The sequence below is a fragment of the Chanodichthys erythropterus genome, chromosome 4, assembly GCF_024489055.1.
Source record: "Chanodichthys erythropterus isolate Z2021 chromosome 4, ASM2448905v1, whole genome shotgun sequence".
Taxonomy (NCBI): Eukaryota; Metazoa; Chordata; class Actinopteri; order Cypriniformes; family Xenocyprididae; genus Chanodichthys; species Chanodichthys erythropterus.
The window spans coordinates 11,484,465-11,508,526 of NC_090224.1; the positions used below are offsets into that span (position 1 = coordinate 11,484,465).

Consider the following 24,062-nt stretch of genomic DNA (forward strand, 5'->3'; position numbering starts at 1 on the left):
TTCCCGGATCCACTTGTGACATCAGCAAATATAAGCAGTGGAATTCTAGTCTCTGGAAATACCCGTCTAACACTGATCAAGCAGGAAACTGCGTTCACTTTCATTGGGGAGTGGATAGTGGGGGGTTTAACATTTTCAAGGTGCTAGTGTGAGGAAGTGACCTCTCAGGAAATGTTGTTGAGCTGTTGGACTGATACGACCACTGCAGGATACTTTTTTATTTATACTTTTGACAAATTATCGTGTACAGTAATCTGACATTTCTCCTATGCATCTCCTATCCAATTGTTTCAAATCAATCAACTGAATATGTAACTTTAAAAGAACAATTCTGACATTCGCTTTTGGTGTAGATATTCACAGTTCCTGTGAATTCAGTTCCTGTGAATATCTTCAGCTCAGTTTATAAAGGAAAGAGAGAGACAATATGGGTCGAGAGGGGCATAAGTAGTAATTGTCATGTTGCCAGTAATAATTTGGCGCTTTTACTGTATCTTCCATGGAAACACAATTAATGGTAACTTTTACTTTTAGTGGAGTGAATGTCACATAAAAATGACAAGCATATATGACGATTTGTAGAAAAATGAATTAAATCTATATATTGATATTAAACAAAATTAATAAGAACAGAAGAACTTCTGAAGAACAGCGGCATTACTCAGAACTTTCATAAAATATTTACAACTCAGTTTAATTCAATTCAAATGTAGGGAAGTAATCAGTGTGAAATTTGTTGAAATAAAACCCAGCTGGGCTGTTTAAAAATTTACTAAAAAGCTGTTATTGTAATTAAGCTCCCCAGAGAGTTTTTGCAGCTTTATTTCTGTGAGACCTTGACCCTTCTCGGATGCCACACAGTTCAGTGTGTTTTCACAGTGTTGTACCAGCTTCCGTATTACAGAAATAGTTACTAAAGGGCACCGGAAAATGACTAGTGAGCAAAGAACAGAAAAGTAAATAATTAATGCGTGTCAAAATAATATGTGACTGATATCTAATATTTTATAATATTAACGTTCATACAAACATATCCATTTAAAAACAAATCTAATATAAACACACTCAAATTGAGGATGGTTGTTTTTTTCATTTTTATTCGTTAAATGATCAATGTGTGGATTCATTTGACTACAATGTAGGCTAATCACACAGACTGAACTAGAATGTAGAATGAAATAATTAAAATGATTTCTTCAACTATGGCACTCTTGAAACTGTGGAAATGACAGTGCATTTGAAAAATGTTTGTCAAACTTCATTGATTTTCTTTATTAATTTTGTTACGCTTAATTTGACAATTACAGCCTGTGGAAACATAGCACACAATAAAACACAAGCTATTTACATTGATTTTTTCTTTGTTTTCTTCACACACATCAACGCTCAAATTTCATCTCGAACGTTATCTTCGCTGACACTGTTGTCTCCTTGGTAAACAAATTAATGTAAACACTTATTTTGGCCCAAATGGATCTGATAGGCCTAGCTAAATGACGTCAAACCTGAAGGGACAGCAATTAAAACAGTATAAAACATTTTCTGAAAATTTGAAATGTAAAGAACTACATATTGTACACGTGTTTATTTTATTAGGAAAATACATAAGAAGAAGTGGCTCAATGTAAACCAAATTTTTCACATTTTATAAATAACTTTAAATTATATGTAAATCTTTTGGAACAAACCAAAAACAAAAAAAGCACTGAAAACATTTAATTCTTTCTTTCTTTCTTTCTTTCTTTCTTTCTTTCTTTCTTTCTTTCTTTCTTTCTTTCTTTCTTTCTTTCTTTCTTTCTTTCTTTCTTTCTTTTTCCCCCCTTCTTTCTTTTTTTTCCCTGGAAATGAATTTTAATATGATAATGTGAATATGTAATACCTCTTGTTCTTGTGGCTTTGAATAAATTATAATAAAAAAACATTATAAAACATTTTCAAACATCAAATACTGGTCATTGATTGTGACCATTTAAGGTTTTTAGAATGTAATAATAAAAAATTTTAGGGTTATTGGTTATAATATGATAGATTCATGGTTTAAGTCTGAAATGGGAAAGGGTTAACAATAAAATCTATAAAAGATTAAATAACCTTCATGTAACTAAAAGAAGACTGAATGAATGAATGAATGAATGAATGAATGAGATGATTTACTTTAATTCATCTTTATTAAATTAACTTTTTTATTTAAAAGTCAGCAAGTCTAGACTTGCCTCAAGATGAACAATATGAAAAAAATGTGCTATACAAGAAGCAAAGCATTTAGTATTTTGATTAGAAAACTCGCTTGCTGATATCGGCTGAGAGGGAAAGTCTGAAAGTCAGAAAGGAAAGTCAGAAAGGAAGGGGTGGTGAAAGCGAGATAACGGGCACAATGTTACACATACAACGGACTTAAGTATTTTTTCCATGTTTGACATAAACGTCATGTAACCAGATTATTATTTTGTATTTATTAATTTACTCCTTTCAATAATTTCTGCTCCTCTACAAAGATATATAGGCTACTTTAAATAGTTTACTTTATATATTACCATGTTTATTTAATTATTTACACATTTTCCGTTTTTATTTTAACATTTCTTTCTTGGTGTTATTTTTGTTACCTACTTCCGGTTTGTAGTTTGTCATATCGCATGCGTGATAATGACTGTATAAGGTTCGCGTGCTGTCTGCTGCTGCTGCCACAGCGAAGATGGCAGACGCTCTGAGCAAAGTGCCCGATGTCGTCATTGATCCAGAGGGAAAGTTTAAATACATATTAGTGAACATAAAGGTAAAAGGTGGAACTGAACATAAAGTGATAGTGAGGGGAACTAAAACCGCGGAGTACCACAGTAAGTGTGCACGCTATCAAGTGCAAAAGCCTGAATGTCTGTCTGCAAGCCGGCGAGTTGACTTTATCCTTCTCAGACAGCTCTGTAATATTTATAAATCAGCTGGTAACATTCACTCTGTTTATGGGCATTGAGGAAAAATATCTGTCAACATGAAAACGTTGGTAGCCTATAAATGATCGATAGTTAACATTGCTTTGATTTTTTTTGTGGCTTGATTGTGATGCTAGTTATAGTAATATAACTAATATTATGATACTATAATATATATAATAATATTAATACTACTATGCTAATTTTTTGAAGAAGTTATAGTAATAGCCATATTAATGTTTAGTTGAATACAAAAACTGTGGACAGACTTGTATCAGTTTCGGGAGATCTCAAAATAAACATTATCATGGGTAGTATTGCTGGAATTAATTTCACTCATAACTTATTTTATTCAGATCACATATTTGAAAAAGTAAATCCTGCTATGGAGGCCTTGGGACTGGAGTGTAATTGTCTTGGAGGCGGCAAGATTGAGCACAACAACACAGAAAAGAAACTCAGGGTGTTTGGAGAATCTACGGTAATGCCCTTAACTTTATAACAACAACTTTAAATTATAACAAAATAAAGTTACAACAGGGGTTAGACACATGCAACAACTAGAGTTTCATAGAGACACACAAGGTAGAAGTAGATCTGCTATTCAGATATTTTCTATTTATATCAAATGCATTTCATAAGAGATCAGGTCACATCACCTCATAAATATAAGGAAACACTTCCATATGCTTAAATACAGTATGTAAAGTGAACAAACCGCAGTGCATCAAAATAAGTGTACTCTTCTTTTGGGCATGAATATTTGGGGGGCCTTTCCCATATTTTTAATAATGTTGCTTTTAAAGAGATTGTCTCACATATCTTTTCTTTTTCTAGGGTTATGGGAAAGCTGACCATGCTGTTACAGTGGAAAAGCTAAAATCTGTCTTCAAAGACTATGAAATCACTATGGAATAAAAGACTAAATTGAGCACATTGAATTCATGGCCATAAACATTTAGTGAAAATGTAAAATTTTTAGAACACTTTATTTTGGATACAGATTGAATAATCGTTTACTGTTCTGTCAGTGTCAGAGTTGGACTTAGATCATTACCCTTGATAGCGAGGTCTAACCTACACAGGAACTCTGCATGTGTTTTTGCACAGCGAAAAACATATCCTGTCTCCTGTCTCTACCACGGAATGTGTCGGATTAGAGATCAGGAACAGATAAAAGAGAATCTGTATGATTCATTGATGGTATGTCTATAGTTAACTTTTTAATGGACTACATTGAGAAATTTGCAATTGAGATACAAGCATACATATTTGTATGGATTCATATTTGGTGAGAAAAAAAATTCACCAAACCAAACACTATGTTTTCACCATTACAATTAAATTGTAAAGACCTATTATTTTGCAAAGCATTACATTTATATGGTTACATATGCATTGAACCCTTTCAATGGATATAATTTTACAATGTTGTATAAGTGATTTTTCCATCCTGTTTCTGTAGACAAAACCTTTACCAGTTTCCTGTATCGTGAGACTCTGAATAAATGAATATGACCCTCATTGTCTATTAGCATTAAGAGGTTAAAGAAGAAAAGCTTAGACAGCTTTAGTCATTTACAGACAGCTTTAGTCATTACAGACAGGCACCACTGTCAGAAAAAAAGGTACAGTGCTTGTCACTGGGGCAAAACCCTAAGGTACAAAGGTACTAATATGTACCTTTTAAAGGAACACCACTTTTTTTGAAAATAGGCTCATTTTCCAACTCCCCTAGAGTTAAACAGTTGAGATTTACCGTTTTCAAATCCATTCAGCCTATCTCCGGTTCTGGCGGTACCACTTTTAGCATAGCTTAGCATAGTTCATTGAATCTGATTAGACCGTTAGCATCGCGGTTAAAAATGACCAAAGAGTTTAGATATTTTTCCTATTTAAAACTTGACTCTTCTGTAGTTACATCGTGTACTAAGACCGACGGAAAATAAAAATTTGTGATTTTCTAGGCTGAAATGGCTAGGAACTATACTCTCATTCAGGCGTAATAATCAAGGATCTTTGCTGCCGTACCATGGGTGCAGCAGGCGCAATGATATTATGCAGCGCCTGTGAGCCCCTGCTTGCACAGGGAACATTCCTTGCAACCATGGAGACGTTTGTGAGAGACGCTGCGTAATATCATTGCGCCTGCTGCACCCATGGTACGGCAGCAAAGTTCCTTGATTATTACGCCTGAATGAGAGTATAGTTCCTAGCCATATCAGCCTAGAAAATCGCAACTTTTAATTTTCTGTTGGTCTTAGTACACGATTTAACTACAGAAGAGTCAAGTTTTAAATAGGAAAAATATCGAAACTCTTTGGTGATTTTTAAGCGCGATGCTAACGGTCTAATCAGATTCAATGAACTATGTTAAGCTATGCTAAAAGTGGTACCGCCAGAACCGGAGATTGGCTGAATGGATTCAATAACGGTAAAACTCAACTGTTTAACTCTAGGGGAGTTGGAAAAGTGTTCCTTTAAGGAACTAATATGCACTTTTAAAGTACTAATATGTACCTTTTAAGGTACTAATAATATGCACCATTTAGGGGTAAGTAAGGTACAAAGATGTACCTTTTCACTTCTGTACCACTGGGTACTGCTCCAGTGACGAGCACTGTACCCTGACAGTTTTTGCATGCACTGAGGGTATGAAAAAGCTATTCAAATGACCAGACTAGATAGTGTATTATTAGCTCTTGTAAAGTTATCTTTATAGGTGCCAATGTCAAGCAATTTGTTTAAGCAATGGCCTTCTCAAAAAGTTTGATACAATTTTGAAATCATTTTTAGTACACTGTCAGTGCCCGAGCTTTAGTAGTAATTCATTTCAATTCAAGGTAAGTATTGTTTTGTATTTGAAAAAAAAAATGTAGTAAGGCTGAACAAGGTAAAGTGCTGTGATTTATTGCGTTTTATTTGCCTTGTGAAATTCCCATCTTCCTGTGACAGGTTTGGAGTCTATTCAAACATAATGGTGCTGTATTTGGAAGTTCCTGTAGATGTTATCACCAACATAACCTTCTCTTAATAGGCTTTTGTTTCCCATAGCATGTGGCTGGCACATGTATTCACACTTACAGTCAAGGATGTTAAAATAAAAAATTGAAAGTGTCACTTTGAAGTAGAGGGGTGTGGCTTATAGTTGAACACAATATTGGCAAACAAAATACATTCTCCAGATGTAACAGTAACAGTGTATTCTGGTAATTTCTTTGTGTAGTCAACTCACTGTTCCTGCCCTCACTTACAGGAACCACTGGAATTTTTATATACATATAAACGTACACTAGTAAATCAGTCATAATTACAAATAATAAAGATATAATTATAAAGAAGCTGAAGAGTAACTTGTGGTGGAGATAAGAGCTCCGACATATAATGATATAAGAAATTATAATATCTCTATCACCAAGATAACTATCATTAACTTCAAGGTCAATATACTGTACATTTCAAATAGTTACAACTTACAAATGAGAAGTACTGTTGTTTCTCATTTTTGTTTGGGCTTGATGAGTGAACTTCAATGCAACTGAGGCACTGATTCTGTGATTAGGATGGTCCACTGAACAATTAAGCTTGTTTGGCGGTGTGGGGGTGGGGACAAATTTCATGGCACTATAAACAAGGGCTAAAACATTACTGAAGGGTGGCTGTGTGGCATTGTGGTGGTTGCAATAATGGGAATTAGGCAATTTGTACTTGGGATTTTTGTGCTGGTTGCATTTGATCATGTGTATGGTGCCAGACCAAAAGCTAGGGCGTTTCAACCCCGGGTGCTGACGCAAAAACATCAAAGTGTTGATTCTCAACTTAGTGAACAGTTGAAGCCAATCCAAGCCCCTCATGGAGTTCAATCTCAGAGGCCCCAACTGGCCCCTTTGACTCCAAATGAAGCACCTTCAAGTATTCAGTCTAAACAAGAATTCCAGGCCCCAGTCAGCGAGCTGACCTGGAAGTTCCCAGTAGCCCCAGAAGAGTCAGTGCAGCCAAACTTTAATTTTGAGTTGCAGCAGCCTAAACCTGCCAACAGCATAGCGGTCCAGTGTTGGGAAGATGCGGTGCACGTGGAAGTGAAGCAAGATTTCTTTGGTACTGGCCAGCTCCTTGAGCCCTCTCTTCTGTCTCTAGGGGGATGTAGTGTTGCGGACATAGATGCAGCTGCTGGAGTCCTCGTTTTTCATTCACCGCTTCAGGAGTGTGGTGGCGAGCTTGTGGTATGTCTTATGGCTTCTTAACTGGGTTGTTTATCTGCTTGTAAGGCCAAAGCCCTGGTGTATTTGTCTGATTATAAATTCTTTCCTTTTCATAGGCGACTGAGGATGAGCTTGTGTACATCTTTACTCTTGATTATAAACCAGCAGCATTACAGAGCACTCCAATTGTAAGGTCCAGTGGAGTTACAGTTAGCGTTGAATGCCACTACCCCAGGTCAAGTGTTTTCTTTTTGCACTTCTAGTGTCATTATTTTGGCATTCATATCTTTTGGATGTGATGAATGAGTATTTCACTACAGGAGACAGAATGTGAGCAGTAGTAACTTGCAGCCAAGTTGGATCCCATACACGTCCACCAAGGTTGCAGAGGACATTCTTGTTTTCTCCCTGAAGCTTATGACTGGTTTGTATTGCCTTGCTGCTTGCTCTATATTTTCACTAGTAGTGTCTCTTCAGAATGATTGTTTCATCTTCCTTTTTAAGATGACTGGATGTTGGAGAGGCCTTTGAATGTTTTCTTCCTGGGTGACATCTTGCATATTCAGGCATCTGTGAAGCAGTACAACCATGTTCCCCTTCGTATATTTGTGGATCATTGTGTGGCCACTACAGGCCCTGATGTGAACTCCGCTCCTACGTATTCTTTTATTGAAAATCATGGGTAAGAAGTCTGTTGAACTGATATAAGTGGGGGAATTGAGATCCTCATGAAACCTTCTTGGTGTTTCAGTTGCTTTACTGATGCAAAGTATACAGGATCCAGCTCCAACTTTCTACCCCGGGTGCAAGATGAAAAAATACAATTTAAGTTGGAGGCCTTCAGATTCCAGCAGGAAAGCAGTGGTGCTGTATGTATTACAGGATTATTTGTTGCTGTTCAAGTTGAGTTTGATTTCTTGCACTTAAAAAAAGACTCCCCTGCAGATTTACATCACCTGTCTTCTAAGAGCAAGTGCTGCTTCGTCCCAGATTGACGAGGATCATAAGGCTTGTTCGTTTGGAACAAATGGGTGAGTTTTCTTCAATTATATTGTGTTCTGCTGTATAACATGCATCTTGACAGTTTTTGTTTTTAGATGGGTCTCTTCTGATGGAAGTGATCAGGTGTGTGGCTGTTGTGACACAAGCTGTGGATTGAGGACGGATGGCGTGTTATCTGACATTTTAGGTATATTTTGCATGCGACCAAGCCCAAAAGGAGTCTGCAGATGTCGTCATTCTGTCTTATGTTGACTGGCTTCTTGTCAATGCAGGTTTCCAGTGGGAGGGAAAAGCCCAAGTTGGTCCCCTTCATGTCCGGGACAACAAGCATCAAGCAAAAAGTGTTTAATTTTTGTAAATAAAGATTTTGATTATACATGAGAGGTCTCTTTACTGTTGGTCCACAATCCACTGATCCACTGATTTGTTTCTGGGATGCCTTCTGGGCATGAGGATGCCCTAAATGGTTTTTTTTTTTTTTTTTTTTTTTTTAAATCTTACCCTGAGTTTGAATGATGGCCCTAGACTCATTTCTATTAGTGTTTTTATAGGTTTACTAGCTTGTTGACCAATTTTAGGCAACACTAATAAAGTCCATAGATTTTAACTGACATTCCTAAATGTGGGCTTAAAACGGAAAGTATGCTTGGATACATTAGAAAAAATCTACCTGAATCTGATCTGCCTCAGCTGGGCAAAACGCAGTTAAAGCACTTTTAGAAGAATCTTATAAAATTGTGTATTCACCGTTGTTCTGTCACCGCTTCGTACATCGATGAAACAACATTACGTTTGTGATTGGGCCATAAATGAAGTATGCCACATTCTGACCAATCACCGTAGAGTGCGGTGTGACTGTGGTGAATTAAAACAACATAAAACGGCGCGAAGTTTGGAGCGGTACCATATCAAGTTTATAGGGGAATTCGTAGCTACCGTACCATTAATAAAGTACATTAGTTACACGAACGAACAACCTAATGAGCGAATTTGATTTGCACATCGTTATATATGGCACAAATAGCGCTTAAAACAGTCTCCCAACAGGTTTCGTTTTTCTATGAAAACCCCATCCAGTGCTGCGAATGAAATCACCCAGCAGCTGCAGCAGGAAATGAGAAGAGCTCAAAACAGAAGACCTAAATATGTGTTCAGGATCTCATTATTGTCCATAATTATCAAATGAATTTGTTATTAAGCGCTATTGTTTCCATCTGAGTGAGTTGGTAAGTTTTAAGCAGTTATTAGTTTGAAAAACGGTGTATGAAGCTCGTTGTGGTTGAGTTAGTTTACCTGCAAATTGAACGAATAAAATATCGGTTACCTTTTACCACCTTCGATATATTTGTTACGTAAATATATAAAAATCGATTTAAGTTGCAATTTTTTTTTCAACGTAGGTGTGTTTGGAAAACCGTGACCACAATGTCTCAAGTGACTCTTTTGGATGAAGTCTCTCAGTGGAACCAGGAGACCTGTCAACAACAACTCAAAACTGTCCTACCTAAACTAGTTATATCCTTTCCTAAGTACCTCTTCAAATTCATTTCATTAGTAGTTTAAAGCAATATTTTAACGTAGGCAGGAGTTACACACATGTATTTGATTTTTTGGGACTGTCATAGGTGTAATAAAATGATTTAGATTGGCCTTGACACATGTACGCCATGCATCATGACACTGACAGCTGGGAAGAGCACACTAGTAAGTCTGAGCTGTTATCATTACTTCTCTTTCTGACATGGCACACATCTCAAGTGCCTCCAAACATAAGTTTTATTTTATATAAGAAAATCCTTTATTGATGTTTGGTTTTGAGACATTTAATTGGCTTATCTTTATCAAGTTCATGTGTATTGTATTTTATGGTGGCTTTCAGTTGCTTTTTCACAATACATATTTTATTTGTATAACCTATTTTGTTTGATTTTTGTCCTCACAGATATTTTGCAAATAATCACAAGCAGGTTCCTTCCTCATCTTTCTTTATCTGAATTGGAGACGGGATGTTTCTCCACTCTCTTACCCAAGGTTTGATCTTTAAATTTCCACAAAATGCCTGTTCTATAGTAGGGATAAACATTTTTGTCATTTTTTCCTTTCAAATATTTGATGGCTCATGAAAAAGTACTTGAGTGATTTTAATTAAACCATACTGTTAATGAAAACAATATGAGAAAATAATATGCATACTGCTAATTATAATTAATAATGCATCAACAATTTTTTTTTTAATGCAATCGTTTCAAACAACCCAATCGTTGTCAATAATGTCAGGACATTGCTGTTTCAGATCAATTGACTCAACCAAATACATCCCATATGAGATTAATCAAAGTGATTCACTGTGCACTTTCGAAGCCATATTTTTACTTTAGTTCTCTGGTCTGGGTAGCATGCTGTCTTTATGCTAACCAACTGGACCTCAGGGTACTGCCCAAAATGGTGCCCGTTTTTTTTTTTTTTTTATTTATTTTTTTTATAAACGATCAGTCGCCACTGTCGCTTTCAAGTACTCAAGTATTTGTGCCTGTTCCTGTTCTATAGCTTGAAATATTCAACACAAAGCATGTTTTTATGTGTTGTCATGAACAATCCACAGGTGGTAAAAGTGTTTGCGGGTCTTTTGGAAGAAATCAGCAAGCAAATTGGAGGGCTTTCTAGTCAGAACACAGAGCTGCATGTATTTTTGAGAAATATACTGAAGGTTTGAATATGCTTTATTTAATAATATTTCAAACTGTACAGCAGTACAGACTTCTTCATTTGCTGGACATAGAGCTTTCTGCTGATGTGTTTTTGGCCAGATGATGGTCCAGACCCTGGAGTCTCTCTCTGGCTGTGTGCGTCATGTCAGTTCCTTAGAAGAGTCTATCTCCTTTGACACCATTCGCTCTCTACCCTCTTGCATCCTCAGAGTCCTAAAGGACACCTTCCAGCACTGCAAGGTACATCATTATTTTGTTTTTATTATAAACTGTCTGGACATATTTTGGCACCATCAGGCATGGCCTGTAAATACACCAAAAAGGCTATTGACTATTGTAGTGTGTTTGTGAACTGCTATATTGGTTGTGTGGAGAATTGTATTTGCTGTTAATTTCGGTATGATGTTGATGTGTTTATAGGACAGTGAGGTCATGTACAGCGGAAGGCTGTCATTGGTGGGCGATCTGCTTCAGGGCCTCTTTAAAGAGGCCTATTCTTTGCAGAAGGGTCTCATGGAACTGTTGGACAAAATTAACTTGGAGGACACTGCATCTGAGGAGGAAGTATCGGATATTGTCACAGGTTTGTGATTTTCAGTGTGAAGGAAAGGTTCAGTTTGTTTCATGCAATCTCTAGAGAAGAGATGGATGTGCTTTTCAATAGTTTTGATTTTTTTTTTTTTTTTTTTTTTTTTTTTTGGCTTGCAGTGATTCACAGTCTGCTGGACATATGCTCAATCATATCCAGATTGGACATTGCACTACATGCCAACACATGGAAATTTATCATTAAGTGAGTATAATGTGAATAGAGATGCACTGGTCGACCGGCCATAAATCGGAATAATAGAAACACATTTATGTCCATAATGTCCATTTATGTCCATTGCGTAAGGCGGTATTTTATGAGCTGAAGTAATAAGGAAAGTCTCACTTTTGCTTGATTTACTGTAGCCTAATGCAGTGGTTCTCAACCTTTTTGTTTTAACTTTTTACTCTTTCCAAGATAATATTCGAAGGCTCTCTTATCTAATCTGAAATGTACCTCTGGTACTTCTGCTGTGAATATAAATAAATAAACTAAAAAAATATGGTCAGATTAACACTGTACATTGTTTTTTGTTGTGTTTTTATTAACATTTTAACCCTTTAACTTAAAATATTCAGAACACGACAATAACAGACCAGAGCTGCGTTTCCCAAAAGCATCGTAAACCTAAATAGATTGTAGAGACCGTTGGATGGCTAAACGGTCAACTTACAGTGATTTTGGGAAATGCAGGCCAAAGCCTTCTCTTTCGACGGCTCTGCAACATATCAGCCTCGACAGCCGTGTAAACAATAACATGTGGAGACAGAACTGCATGCTTTGCTGACTTTGTGGTCCTTTTTAGAAGCCATGCAGTTACACTCTGCATTTTATAATACTGCAGCTGCCTACATGCGCAAGAAGCAACTGTTTACACTTGTACGTGTGCATGAACGGTCATGTGACATGCATTTTCAGTCATGTAGTGTGGATGGAGAGAGTTTCTGAAACGCAGTGGAAACGCCAGTATAAACAAGGATCTTTTTAAATTTGAAATAAATGATACTGAATAAATGATAGATTTATATGCTAACAGTTTTTATTTGATTTCAGGCAGAGTGTGAAGTACCAGTCTCTAGTAGAAGATCGGCTTCACCACACTGACATAGCCTTCTCATTGTGTGAAGACCTGTGTACATCTGTCCAGAACTGTCTTGAACTGGCTCAACAGATCCAACAGGCAGGCCTACAGGTGAAGTAGACTCCTCAGTTAAAATTAGTGGTTGACGTGATATTGCCAAGGACGATATATTGGCTGATATTTGGAATTTTTTAATTATCGACACTGAGAACGCCAGTGCCCGAGCACACAGCGCTCCTGTTCCCCATCTTCATTAGTTTAACAGTTCTGTCCAATACATTATTAGATAAAACTGTTTGTACTGTATATTACTAGCAAAATCCATAAAAAACAGCGCAGTGGAATGCAAAAACTATAATTGTCTGGCATAGATGCAAACTCCTCACCTTTCAGTGAGAACTCACCTTTTTGAGATCAAAATAGGTCACCTATGGGATTTGCATAGATCCAATGAGAAAGTGTTTTATGGGGGCTAGGGGTCTTAACGAGGGTACTTGTGAAAACCTGTCAGTGTCTCTGTGTGTGTGGAGGAGGTGCTTGAGCCCAGCTTTCATCTCCGACGCAAAGAGACCTTTTTTTTTTTTTTTTTTTACAATTTCTTTACAGATTATTTTACAGAATGATATATTTGTAATGTGGTAAATATTAAGTAAAATAAATAATTTAATTTCAGCAATTGTTATGCATGCGTTTCTGCTATTTTTAAATTAGTGTGAGATTATTTATATATATTTTGGCCTTATTTCAGCTATTGCCCACCCTGCTCTCTAAAATATCAGCATTGTCATCAGCTATGAAAAAAAATCAGCATCGGTTGACCACTACTTAAAATTCAACAGAACAGAGTCCATGTCATTTTTTACAGAGATTGGATTATTTATTGGTTGCTGTGGTAATTGTGACCTAAAAATGTGTGCAGGGACTTTTTTTTGTTTAATAGCAATGGAAAGCAAATGTTTTTTATATAAAAGGTCAGCTCATATCTGCCTTCCTCCTTTTGTTCCTTGTAGGAAGTTGTTCACTGTCCAGAATACAAGCTTTTCCAAAAAGCGACAAAGATGTGTAGGTTTTTTGCCAACACATTAGTCCACTACACGAAGGTAATTTAAGGAAAACTAAATGTATTAATCAAAACCATGATTATTATGTTATAATGTTTTTTTCTTGTGATAGGAATTTAAAACATTCCTTGCCAAGTCATGCTGTCGATTTCATCAGTTGTATCTCCAAATCCACAGGTAATCAAAAATAAGGTCAACACTTAAAGGTGCAGTATGTAATAATTCAGTCCCCTAGAGGTCGCTAGAGGCCTATTCAAAACAAAGGCGTAGCTTGATGACGCCAAGTTTAAGAGCGGAATCTTGGGACATGTGGCCTCCACCTCAACCGGACAGTGCAAATGAATAGGGATAGGACACGGGAAGAAATCATGTTCATGGATGCGATTATTAATGTTACCATAGTATGAAGCAGAGCAGGACTGAGTGTTGTGGGAGCTGAACGAGGCCACTGGAGCGATTGCACAACACACGCCTCTTGAGCAGCGGAACTTTTATTATGTCACAGTCGCTGGCACCACTTCCGCTTTTCAGATCATGAGTATGAGGTAAAGCAGCTCTGTTTATCATATTAGATACATTTGAGTGTGTTGAAAATGATGTCATAACGTTACTCTGTGCGTTTGCTCGGTGGCTGCTGTGAGACACTTGTTTGAGACACACTGCAGTAAGCTGATCGATTTTAGAATATCATATTAATAAATGCTAGATGGCTTGTGTTTTTTAAAAATGTATTGTATGATGGAGAAAATTCTGTATTACTGTTACTAAAAATAAAGGTGGTTGTTTTTACAAAATAAAACCAGAAACCGAGGGTAACGCGGGTATGGCGCAATTGACAGGCAACTCCTCACACGTCCCGGAGCCTTGGTTAAAATTGCAATTTTCTCACTATTTACAAATTGTTGGAAACATTTGGGATATTGTAAGTTCTCAAGTGAACAAAATATATAACACTGGCCTAGTGGTTTTTGGATATTTTACTGCAAAAATATTACATATTGCACCTTTAACATGAGGATTTAAATTTTAAAATCATGTCAGAGTTGCATATTTTTCCCCTACTTGTTTTGTCCATTATGTCTAATTAACCATGTGGTTTTTCCCCTCCTTAGCAAGTTCCCCCCATCTGTGTGTGCCCTGTCTGTGCCTCCTGCCCTTAGTGAGGAGTTGAGAGTGGCGGTTCTGGTTCCCATGGATGTCATGCTGACACAGCTGATGTCCTTCCAACCCTTTGCTGAGTCTGTCCTGGATCCAGACCACAGTGAGCTTCTTATTGCAAACTACATTTAATACTTCCAGTGTCCTCTTGAACCCTGGAACATTCTTTTATCATTTCCTCCAAAATGTTTGTACATTGCAAGCTCATATATCACTCAGCTTGGTCATTAAGGTTGTTGTGCTGTTTGTAATAGGAGTAATTGGTCAGGGTGGAAGGTGAAAAGATTAGGTGATGAATATTTTTCATGTCAAGGACATGGTTAAATAAGAAATGCAGAGAGACCGACTGTCCATGGCACATTGCTGAGTTTACATCCTGTGCCTTCCCAGGTCATTTAAATTGAACAAGTACATTTGCCCTTGCAGTATTACAGGGCAATACATCCTCAACTGCCACTGTGAAGTTGCAATTTATGTCTGATGTTTTAGATTTATAGTAGAATATACTAAGTAGAATATACTAATGTAAATCATTAGAAAAGTCAAACAGAAAATGTTGTTTATTTGTAATATAATAATTTCAGACTAATTACAGGCACATGGGTAAAGCGAAAAGCTTTCAGTACATATTTCATGCTGTACACTACGTAGCTGTACACTACGTAAATAAAAAATAATTTGCTCACACAACTTAATTTGTTCCCTTGTTTAAAGGGTTAGTTCACAAAAAATGAAATTTCTGTCATTAATTACTCACCCTCATGTCGTTCCAAACCCGTGAGACCTTCATTCATCTTCGGAACACAAATTAAAATATTTTTGACGAATCCAAGAGGTTTCTGATCTCCCTATAGACAGCAATGTCATAACAAATTCCAAGGCTCAGAAATGTAGTAAAGACATCGTTAAAATAGTCCATGTGACTGTGGTTCAACCTTAATGTTATGAAGTAAGGAGAATACTTTTTGTTTGCAAAAAAAATTAAACTATTTTAACAATGTCTTTACTACCTTTCCGGGCCTTAACATTTGTTATAACATTGTAGTGTATAGGGAGATCAAAATCTCGGATTTCTTCAAAAATATCTTTGTGTTCCGAAGATGAATGAAGGTCTTACAGGTTTGGAACAATGTGAGTAATTAATGACAGAAATTTCATTTTTGGGTGAACTAACCCTTTAAGGTAAATCGTGGCCATGATGTACTAATTCATTCCCTTGATTTACTTAAATCATGGCCAAGATTTAAATAAATTACAATGAGGGAACAAATTTAATACAATTTAGTACAACATCTAAACAATCTCATTTTTATTGGCATGTCATGTGCAGGGTTTCATAATACACATTTCTGAATGTTTTCATAAGCAATACAAATTTTAAGCCAGACCTTTGTTTTTTGTTTGTGTGTTTTAGAGAGCAGTACAGAGCTTTGTCTACCACAGTGTCTGCTATTGGTGAATGTACTGGGTAAACTATCCTCACAGCCAGAGGAAGCACTGCGGCTATGGAGTGATGGCAGCCAGTTTTCAGAGGAAACTCCTAGGTACTTTACAACTGTATTATTTGGCAAGATTAAAGGATTAGTTCACTTTCAAATTAAAATTTCCTGATAATTTACACACCCCCATGTCATCCAAGATGTTCATGTCTTTCTTTCTTCAGTTGAAAAGAAATTAAGGTTTTTGATGAAAATATTCCAGGATTATTCTCCTTATAGTGGACTTCAATGGACTCCAAACGGTTGAAGGTTAAAATGTCAGTTTCAGTGCAGCTTCAAAGCATTCTAAGCAATCCCAGATGAGAAATAAGGGTCTTATCTAGTATTATCTAGTGTATCTTATCTAGTGTATTACTGCCCTCCACAGATCAAAGTTTGAACTAATTGTTATATGCTTGCACTAGCATATTGTATATGACCATTCAGTTCAAACTTTGACCTGTGGAGGGCAGTAATTCACTTAGCAGTGTCTATACTGCCAGAATTCTAATAGAGAAGAAGAGAGCTAGTTCAAGATGAGCATTTATGGTTAAAATGTATAAAAATTTTATTTACTTTTTTTAGAAAATGAGCGATGGTTTCTCTAGATAGGATTTCTCATCTGGGATCGCGTAGAACGCTTTGAAGCTGCAATTAAACTGTAATTTTGACCTTTTTTACTAAATAAATCAGTAGTCTTAAATTTGAAATGTATAAAATGTATATTGTGTGAGAAATAAGATGTAATTATGACTTTAAATCGTTTAGTAGTTTTAACTGTCACTTTTCATCATCAATATAATGAATCCTTGCTGAATAAAAAAAGAAAATCATACTTAAAGTACATAATAGCAGCAAAAACACTTCCTTTCCTCAGATGGTCTGTGTTTGAGGCCGTGTTGCAGAGTTTCCGGCAGTGTATGTTGGAGCGTGCAGTTCCAGTGTGGTTACCGGGGGTAATGCTGAGAGGACAAGCTCAGGGTACAGTCAGTCTGCACCAGCATGTGTGTGTGCATATGTGTGCTTGTGTGGCTGTGCTGCCCGCGCAACACTTCCCTCCACTGGTCAGTGATCTCTTTTGAACATTTATTAAATTCTGTTTAAATATGTTCTAGCAAAGCTTGATGTGTCTCTGGATGATGTGATATGTATAAAATTTACTTCAGAACCTGAAAAGACAAGTCGCAGCTTGACGTGTCTGGCATAATTTAGGGCGACCCCACTTTTTCCCTGGCCAGGATTTTTAAATTGCCTAAAATGTCCCAGTTTTGGCTTTGTTTTCATACTTGCTGAAGGTAATGACTGAAAAGTAATTTGACCAATAGCGTGCAGGCATTGTACATAAGCAACCCATCGTGGCTTGCAAAAAGGCGGAATCTACACAGAATGGTAAAAGCATTTAAAAATACGATAACATTTTAATGCATGAGGACTGTCAACAGGAACAATGGTGTGTACAGACCTCTGTGGAGAAATGGCGTTCCAAAATAGCGTTCCACGGGCACCTCGATACGACCGAAAGGGCACTTTCATTTTCACGATTAAATGGGCAGGGGCTCAAGCCATTTTAGGCTATTTAGAAATCCTGGCCAGGACATGCCTGGGGAAAAAGAGGATGTATGGTCACCCTACATAATTATTTTGTCATGCTATTTTTGTGATCATTATATGATAACATGGTTCACTCAGAGAAAGCAATAAAAGTTTAATAATTACTTTTAATATTAGCTTTTAAATCCTCCCATTTATGCTTAAAGTAGTATTGGATATTGAACGCTGAAATCATTTTCTACTGGCTAAGTGACAAGTACCTATTAATACATTTCTTCAGAAAAAGGAAAAATATAATCTTTTAGTCCTCTCTGTTTCCTTCTTTAAGGAGCGGTCACTATTATCAGCTGTTTTACAGCCAGACACACAGACGGCTGTCTTGGCCACAGATGTTTGGTGCTTCCTGGCACGGTAAGTACAGATACACACACCCAGGAGCATAGACTATCAGACTTCTATGACTACAAGTTTCCAGAGATGCTCAGCATGAACAATCAGGGGACTTTCCTTGTTTAATTTATTCAGAAGTACAAAATTCCAAAGTTTAGTTATTGTGGTTGAGTCATTCAGAACTTTCTAAAGCCCTCTCAGTCATATTGACAACCATCCTTTACTAAGACTTGTTGATGTTGTCTCCAAGGAGGAAGGAAAACATATACTGCACTGAATAATACAAGTACACATATTGTACAATATCAGAGTTGTCTTCTGTCTTTCTCTCTCTTCAGGTATGGCTCGGCCGAGTTGTGTTTTCACCATGTTCTCCTTATTGCTCACCTGGTGAGTGGAGTCTCATGTGACCTTTTCTGTGTTCTTGTGGTTTTCTGGAAACTTCTGGGATGAGGGACCACAGGGAACCCTTTTTCTCTTACACCCAGACTGAGCTGACAATTGGTGTCAAATGAACATGGGGAGAAACACACCTGTCCATCACAACAGTCTTGTGTGCTTGTTATTATTGTAAATGCTCTTAATTGTTTTATATAAATATACTCTCACACACACACACATTTTTAATTAAGTCTCTTATGCTCATCATAGCTGCATTTATTTGATCAAAAACACAGTAAAATAGTAATATTGTGAAATATTATTGCAACTTAATAGCAGTCTTCTGTTTTAATATATTTTTAAAAATTAATTTATTCCTTTGACAAAGCTGAATTTTCAGCATCATTCCTTCAGTCTTCAGTGTCACACGATCCTTAAGAAAAAATTCTAATATGCTGATTTGGTGCTCAAGAAAAAATTCTTATTATCAATGCTGAAAACTGTTGTGCTGTTGAGTATTTTTGTGGAAACAGTAACACATTTTTTCAGGATTCTTTGATGAAAAGAAAGTTCAAAAGAACTGCATTTATTTGAAATGGAAATAAATGTATCTACGGTCACTTTTGATCAGTTTAATGCATCCTTGTTGAAAGTTTTAATTTCTTTCCTAAAGAATAAAAAAAATACAGACCTCAAAATGTTGAAATTTCAATGACCTTTTTTTCTTCTAAAACATGCATCTATGTTTAGCTTCAAGTCTTTACTTGTCCTATTTTCTACGTAATCTTTGGTATTTCATAATTTATTGCATTTTCTATTTCTAAATCTATTGACAGTTCTTTGGACCCATTGTAGTTGAACATTTGGAGCGTGTTTAGATGATTTTATTTCTTCAAGTTCTTTCAATTAGTGGCTTCTGTGACCTTTGTTGTTGTTTTACTGTCTAGATAAGGTCATGTCCTGGTGAGGGTTATCAGCTGTTTCACTTGGCCCTGCTGCTTAGACGTCTACTTTTTCTCATGACTCCAAAGCACCAGGTTAATTTCTTTTTCTCTTATCCCAATATAGCATGTGAACAGAAAACTTCCTCAGAACATTGATGAGTTTGTTAGTTTTTTGGCTTCCTAATATAGTTTTATGTATGTTCCCACAGTTGTGTCTTAGCACAATGGTATATTTATAAATATGATGAGGTGTTTTTGTGACAGGTGGAGTTTGTTGAGCGCTTCCCTCCATCTCAAGAGGAGAACCTGTGTGTGTGGCGTCACACTCTGCTGAGGTGTCTGTGTGTGGAGGCACGTATGCAGGTGGAGGAAGAGGTGCTTGCCAGGGCTTCTGTTGTGCTGCAGGAATGGCAGAATAGTGGCCACAGACTGGGAGATATACCAAGACTGGTGAGGGAACTGAAGTGACAGTGCTGCCACCAACCGCATGAACTTTTGATACTTAACAGGATGTTTGCCATCATCATCTTGAATTGCATAAGGCCTTGATTTTACAACAATCAAAAGTTCTGGCATATTAACTCACCACCGACAGTTCAGACACCTATATTTATCCATCTGTGCTAATCATCTGAGTGCAGAGGAAATGGAGACTTAGATCCAGATTTAAGTTCCAAGGCTGTGAATGTGTTTTACCCTGAGCAATTCTGATAAGGGTAGTTTTAGATTAATGTTTTGATTATGGGCACAAAACAAAAGCCTGAATTTATATTTGATTACCACTTTGAACTCTTGTTTCTCTTTGTGATTCAGAACCGGATACTGGGCTGTGTGCTGCTGGTGATAGGAGGGAGCAGCCTGCAGGCTGAATGTGTGCTGTCTTCTGTGAAGATCATCTCTCAGTTGTGGAGTCGCATGAGTAACAACCAGGTGAACAGATTTCTGTTTAAAAGTTTGTTTTTTGTAATTCCCTAATAGAAATTGACACTCTTATTCATCAAGGATGCATTAAATGGTTCAAAACTGACAGTAAAGACATTTACAGTTACAAAAGATTTCTATTTCAAATACATGCTGTTCTTTTGAACTTTTTATTCCTCAAAGATTGCTAAAAAATGTATCCTAGTTAGGGGTGTGCAGTGGAGCCCATATATGTATCTGTAATAATGTATCTCTATATGTATCTCAGAATTATTTGTGTTCGGATAAATCCGGAAGTGGGCCAAGCTTTAACTGGATGTTCGTGAAATTACACGAGAAGCATGTTTTAAATGTAACTCTGTTTCCCTCTGTTTTCATTTAACAAATATGCTTTGTATAACTCATAAAATAGTTTTTTTTTTTTTTTTATAATTATAACATTTATTGAAATGTCTTCTAATTAAAACAATTATAATAAATGTTTAATTAAAGGAAAAATAAATTTCCAGAGTTTTACAATTAAAAGAGTTGTACAATTGTACAATGTCAGGACAGTCATCAACAACCTCAAATAAGAAGATTCTATATAAAATAGCTGAATCAGAATCCACTTTTATTGCCAAGTACACCATGTACAAGGAATTTGTTTGGTATACTGGTGCTTTAAAAAGAAATAAGAAATAAAGAGAAGAATAAAAACATCTATAAATTTGAGATGATAACAATAAATTAATATACATTTGATAAGAATACACAATTTAAATAGTTAGTGTAAGCGCAGCATACTGTCTGATTAATGTGTGTTTAGTGTAATGCATGTCAAGCAATATAATAAGGCCAGTAGCAACTGGAAAAACAATGGCTTTGTGGCGTGAGGTTCTTGTCTTTATAGACCGCAGTCTTCTGCCCAAAGGGAGAACCTCAAAAAGTTTATGTCCAGGGTGAGAGTGATCGGCTACAAACTGCCCTCCTCAGAGTCCTTGAAGTATAATGCATGGAGAGATGGCAAACTACTGCCAATAACCTTCTCCGCAGAGTGAAAAACATGCTGCAGTCTGCCTTTATTCTTGGCAGTGGCAGCAGCATACCAGATGGTAATAGATGGGGTTAATATTGACTTGATGGAAGTATAAACTTAGCTAAGAGAACATGGAAATTTTCATTGGTTTGAGAAAAAAAAAAAAAACTTTTACTATGCTGATAAATAATGATAAAGAATATATAAATGCTTGCCATCTCAGGGAGAGAGTGAGGTTCAAGAGGTTTAAAATTAAAAGGTTTAAAACATTTAAATAGACATATCACATAGCAGAAAATGTGTATGATGTAGTATTTTAGTTGATATCACTCTTCAAAGCCCTGATTTCTTAGAGACACACAGAGACAGCAACACAACTATTTGATTTGCAATCGCGCTCTGCTCATTTCATTCATGAAGTTTACACTTATTCACTTCACCCACACATTACTGATAGTGATTTTAGATGTCCATCTATAATATTGTGCTATGCTATCTCCTGTCTCACCTGTTATCCAGCAAACACGAAGAGTGAATGGATCCGCTGAATATTTTTCCCATTAATTAGTAGAATTCATCATTAATTTTGAAGCCAGTATCCGTGCCTTTCTGAATAAGTTATTTGGCTTTGGGCACATCCCTAAACCCATTTTTCATAAAAATGACAGCACAACTGTTTTCAAGATTGACAATAGTAAGAAATGTTTCTTGAGCACCAAATCAGCATATTGGAATGATTTCTGAAGGATCGTGTGATCCTGAAGACTGGAGTTTTGCCATCACAGGAATAAATTACATTCTAAAATATTAAAAAACTTTAAAATAGAAAACTGTTATTTTAAAGTGTAAAAATGTTTTACATTACTGCTTTTACTGTATTTTACTGTATGCAGCCTTGATGAGTGCAAGGGACTTCAAAAACATTATCTTACTTGACCCCATATTTATAACAGTAGTGTAGTTTTACACAAACTAAATTGAAGTTTATTATATGTTAAGCAGTTGCACTTACAGGGATCCCATTCAGTTATTACTGGGTTTATATTTTTTTTTTATAGTTTATTTTCTTTACTTTACTTTTTTTATAGTTTTTCTTTACTTTATCAGGTGCAGGTTCATCCTCCTCTCCAGTGCACTGTGAAGCTACTCCTGTCAATATCAGCTGTTCTGATCAAAAATGTAGAGCCACATGTCATTGTTCAGGTGATATTTTATCATTACATTCAGTGGGTCATTTTCAACTTCTTTCACCTATTTTTAGGAACTTCATAGTTCTTTCTTTGATTGTCGATTAATATGATATATGAGTGTTATTTTTTTTCTTTCTCCAGGCTGTTTCCTGTTTGAGTGGTTTGACTATCCAGAAATGCTCTGATGACCTGCTTTTAGCTGCTTTGGAGTTACTTGCTGCCATGGGAAAAATATTTTTCCCTCCAAATATTCAGGTATAAGTGGAATATGAATAAGAGGTTTTAAAGACCACAAATGAGTCTCTTTCATTTAGTCATTTCTCTTTGTGTGCATATAAATATGTATGTGTGTGACTGCAGTGCCAAGTTTTGCCTAGAATCAGTGCTTTGTTTAATGGTCTCCTGACTCACACATCCTGGCTGATACTCCATCATGTCCTGGAGGCTTTTGGCCTCTTTGCAGAGGTCAGAATTTTCCCTTTTTTTTAAATATATAAAAACAGGCAGTGTCCTAATTTGTATTTTAGAAAATCGGAAGTGAATGTACAATGATACATTTTTGAAACACAACATAAAAACTAACATAAGGGCGCATTTCCTTGAACAAGAACAAGCCAATCAGTTCTCTCCAGAACTTTTTTTTTTATTAATATTTATTTATCTGGTAAAAAATTGAAAAACTCATCCATTTATTTATATGTATATATTGGTATTAAGGTGACTGCAATTTAGCTCATGTCCCTTTTCAACTTTAAGATAACCAACCATGAGGAAGTGATTTCACAAACATTGACATCGGAGGAGGTCAAAACCAAAGTGTTAAACTTCCTCAGTAAGGTAAGAAGTGTGATATCCATAGGCTTTCAATTTTAAATGTATAATTTTGTATTATTGCAGTGTTCAATATGTAGATTATTTGATTACTTTCTATAGACCGTCTCACAGCAGGAGTCTGGGGAAGTGAGACTAGAACGTCTGAAGGAGTGGAGAAGTATAATAGAGAAACACCATGAGCAAATGGAGCGTGAGAACAGCTCACCTGTACACACACCACTTACTGAGGAGGTGAGTGAGTGAAAGGATGCCTATTTTTTCCATAACCATGGAACAAATTTTACTAATTCTATAATTATTCTTCTGTGCCAGCCATGTCCGAAAAAGGCAAGGCAGGAGACCAAAGCAGAAGAGGAGTATGAGCGATACCTTCAGACCGCAGAAAGTGCCTTGAAAGCCCTACAAGCTATAGAGGGGCCTGGACACAGCCCGTCCCCTCCAGAGTGGGTCAGGGCCAGACTTCAGGCCTTACAGACACTGATATCTCAAATCAACACCACTACTGAAGAGCAGCCATGATTCAACCACAACACCACCTCTACCTCTGGCTGCTTTTGACACAATATTGCCTTGTTTGTTCTATACCACTACATTTGTTGATGTCACCTTGTTTATATGGAAAAT

At 36.5% G+C, this 24,062-nt stretch overlaps 3 protein-coding genes across 3 annotated transcripts; all 3 read left to right on the forward strand.

Annotated features, from left to right (window-relative positions):
- Positions 1-2,653: 2,653 nt before the first annotated feature.
- Positions 2,654-4,629, forward strand: si:dkey-51e6.1. The gene is made up of 3 exons (XM_067383095.1): positions 2,654-2,837; positions 3,287-3,411; positions 3,768-4,629. The coding sequence occupies exons 1-3, from the start codon at positions 2,696-2,698 to the stop codon at positions 3,846-3,848; spliced, it is 348 nt and encodes a 115-aa protein (XP_067239196.1). The 5' UTR covers positions 2,654-2,695; the 3' UTR covers positions 3,849-4,629.
- Positions 4,630-5,426: 797 nt separating this feature from the next.
- On the forward strand, positions 5,427-8,483 carry LOC137018819 (zona pellucida sperm-binding protein 3-like). The gene is made up of 8 exons (XM_067383539.1): positions 5,427-7,153; positions 7,249-7,367; positions 7,453-7,556; positions 7,637-7,814; positions 7,884-8,001; positions 8,078-8,163; positions 8,230-8,321; positions 8,407-8,483. Exons 1-8 carry the CDS (start codon positions 6,617-6,619, stop codon positions 8,481-8,483), a joined length of 1,311 nt encoding a protein of 436 aa, XP_067239640.1. The 5' UTR covers positions 5,427-6,616.
- Positions 8,484-9,235: 752 nt separating this feature from the next.
- firrm (fignl1 interacting regulator of recombination and mitosis) lies at positions 9,236-24,062 on the forward strand. Its single transcript, XM_067384070.1, has 25 exons — positions 9,236-9,360; positions 9,535-9,649; positions 9,799-9,838; positions 10,077-10,165; positions 10,737-10,841; positions 10,942-11,082; positions 11,263-11,425; positions 11,551-11,635; positions 12,485-12,623; positions 13,523-13,612; positions 13,686-13,750; positions 14,686-14,834; positions 16,146-16,275; positions 17,087-17,273; positions 18,089-18,171; positions 18,489-18,540; positions 19,479-19,568; positions 19,740-19,925; positions 20,289-20,405; positions 22,522-22,617; positions 22,746-22,859; positions 22,965-23,069; positions 23,361-23,441; positions 23,538-23,669; positions 23,751-24,062. Exons 2-25 carry the CDS (start codon positions 9,560-9,562, stop codon positions 23,955-23,957), a joined length of 2,736 nt encoding a protein of 911 aa, XP_067240171.1. The 5' UTR covers positions 9,236-9,360; positions 9,535-9,559; the 3' UTR covers positions 23,958-24,062.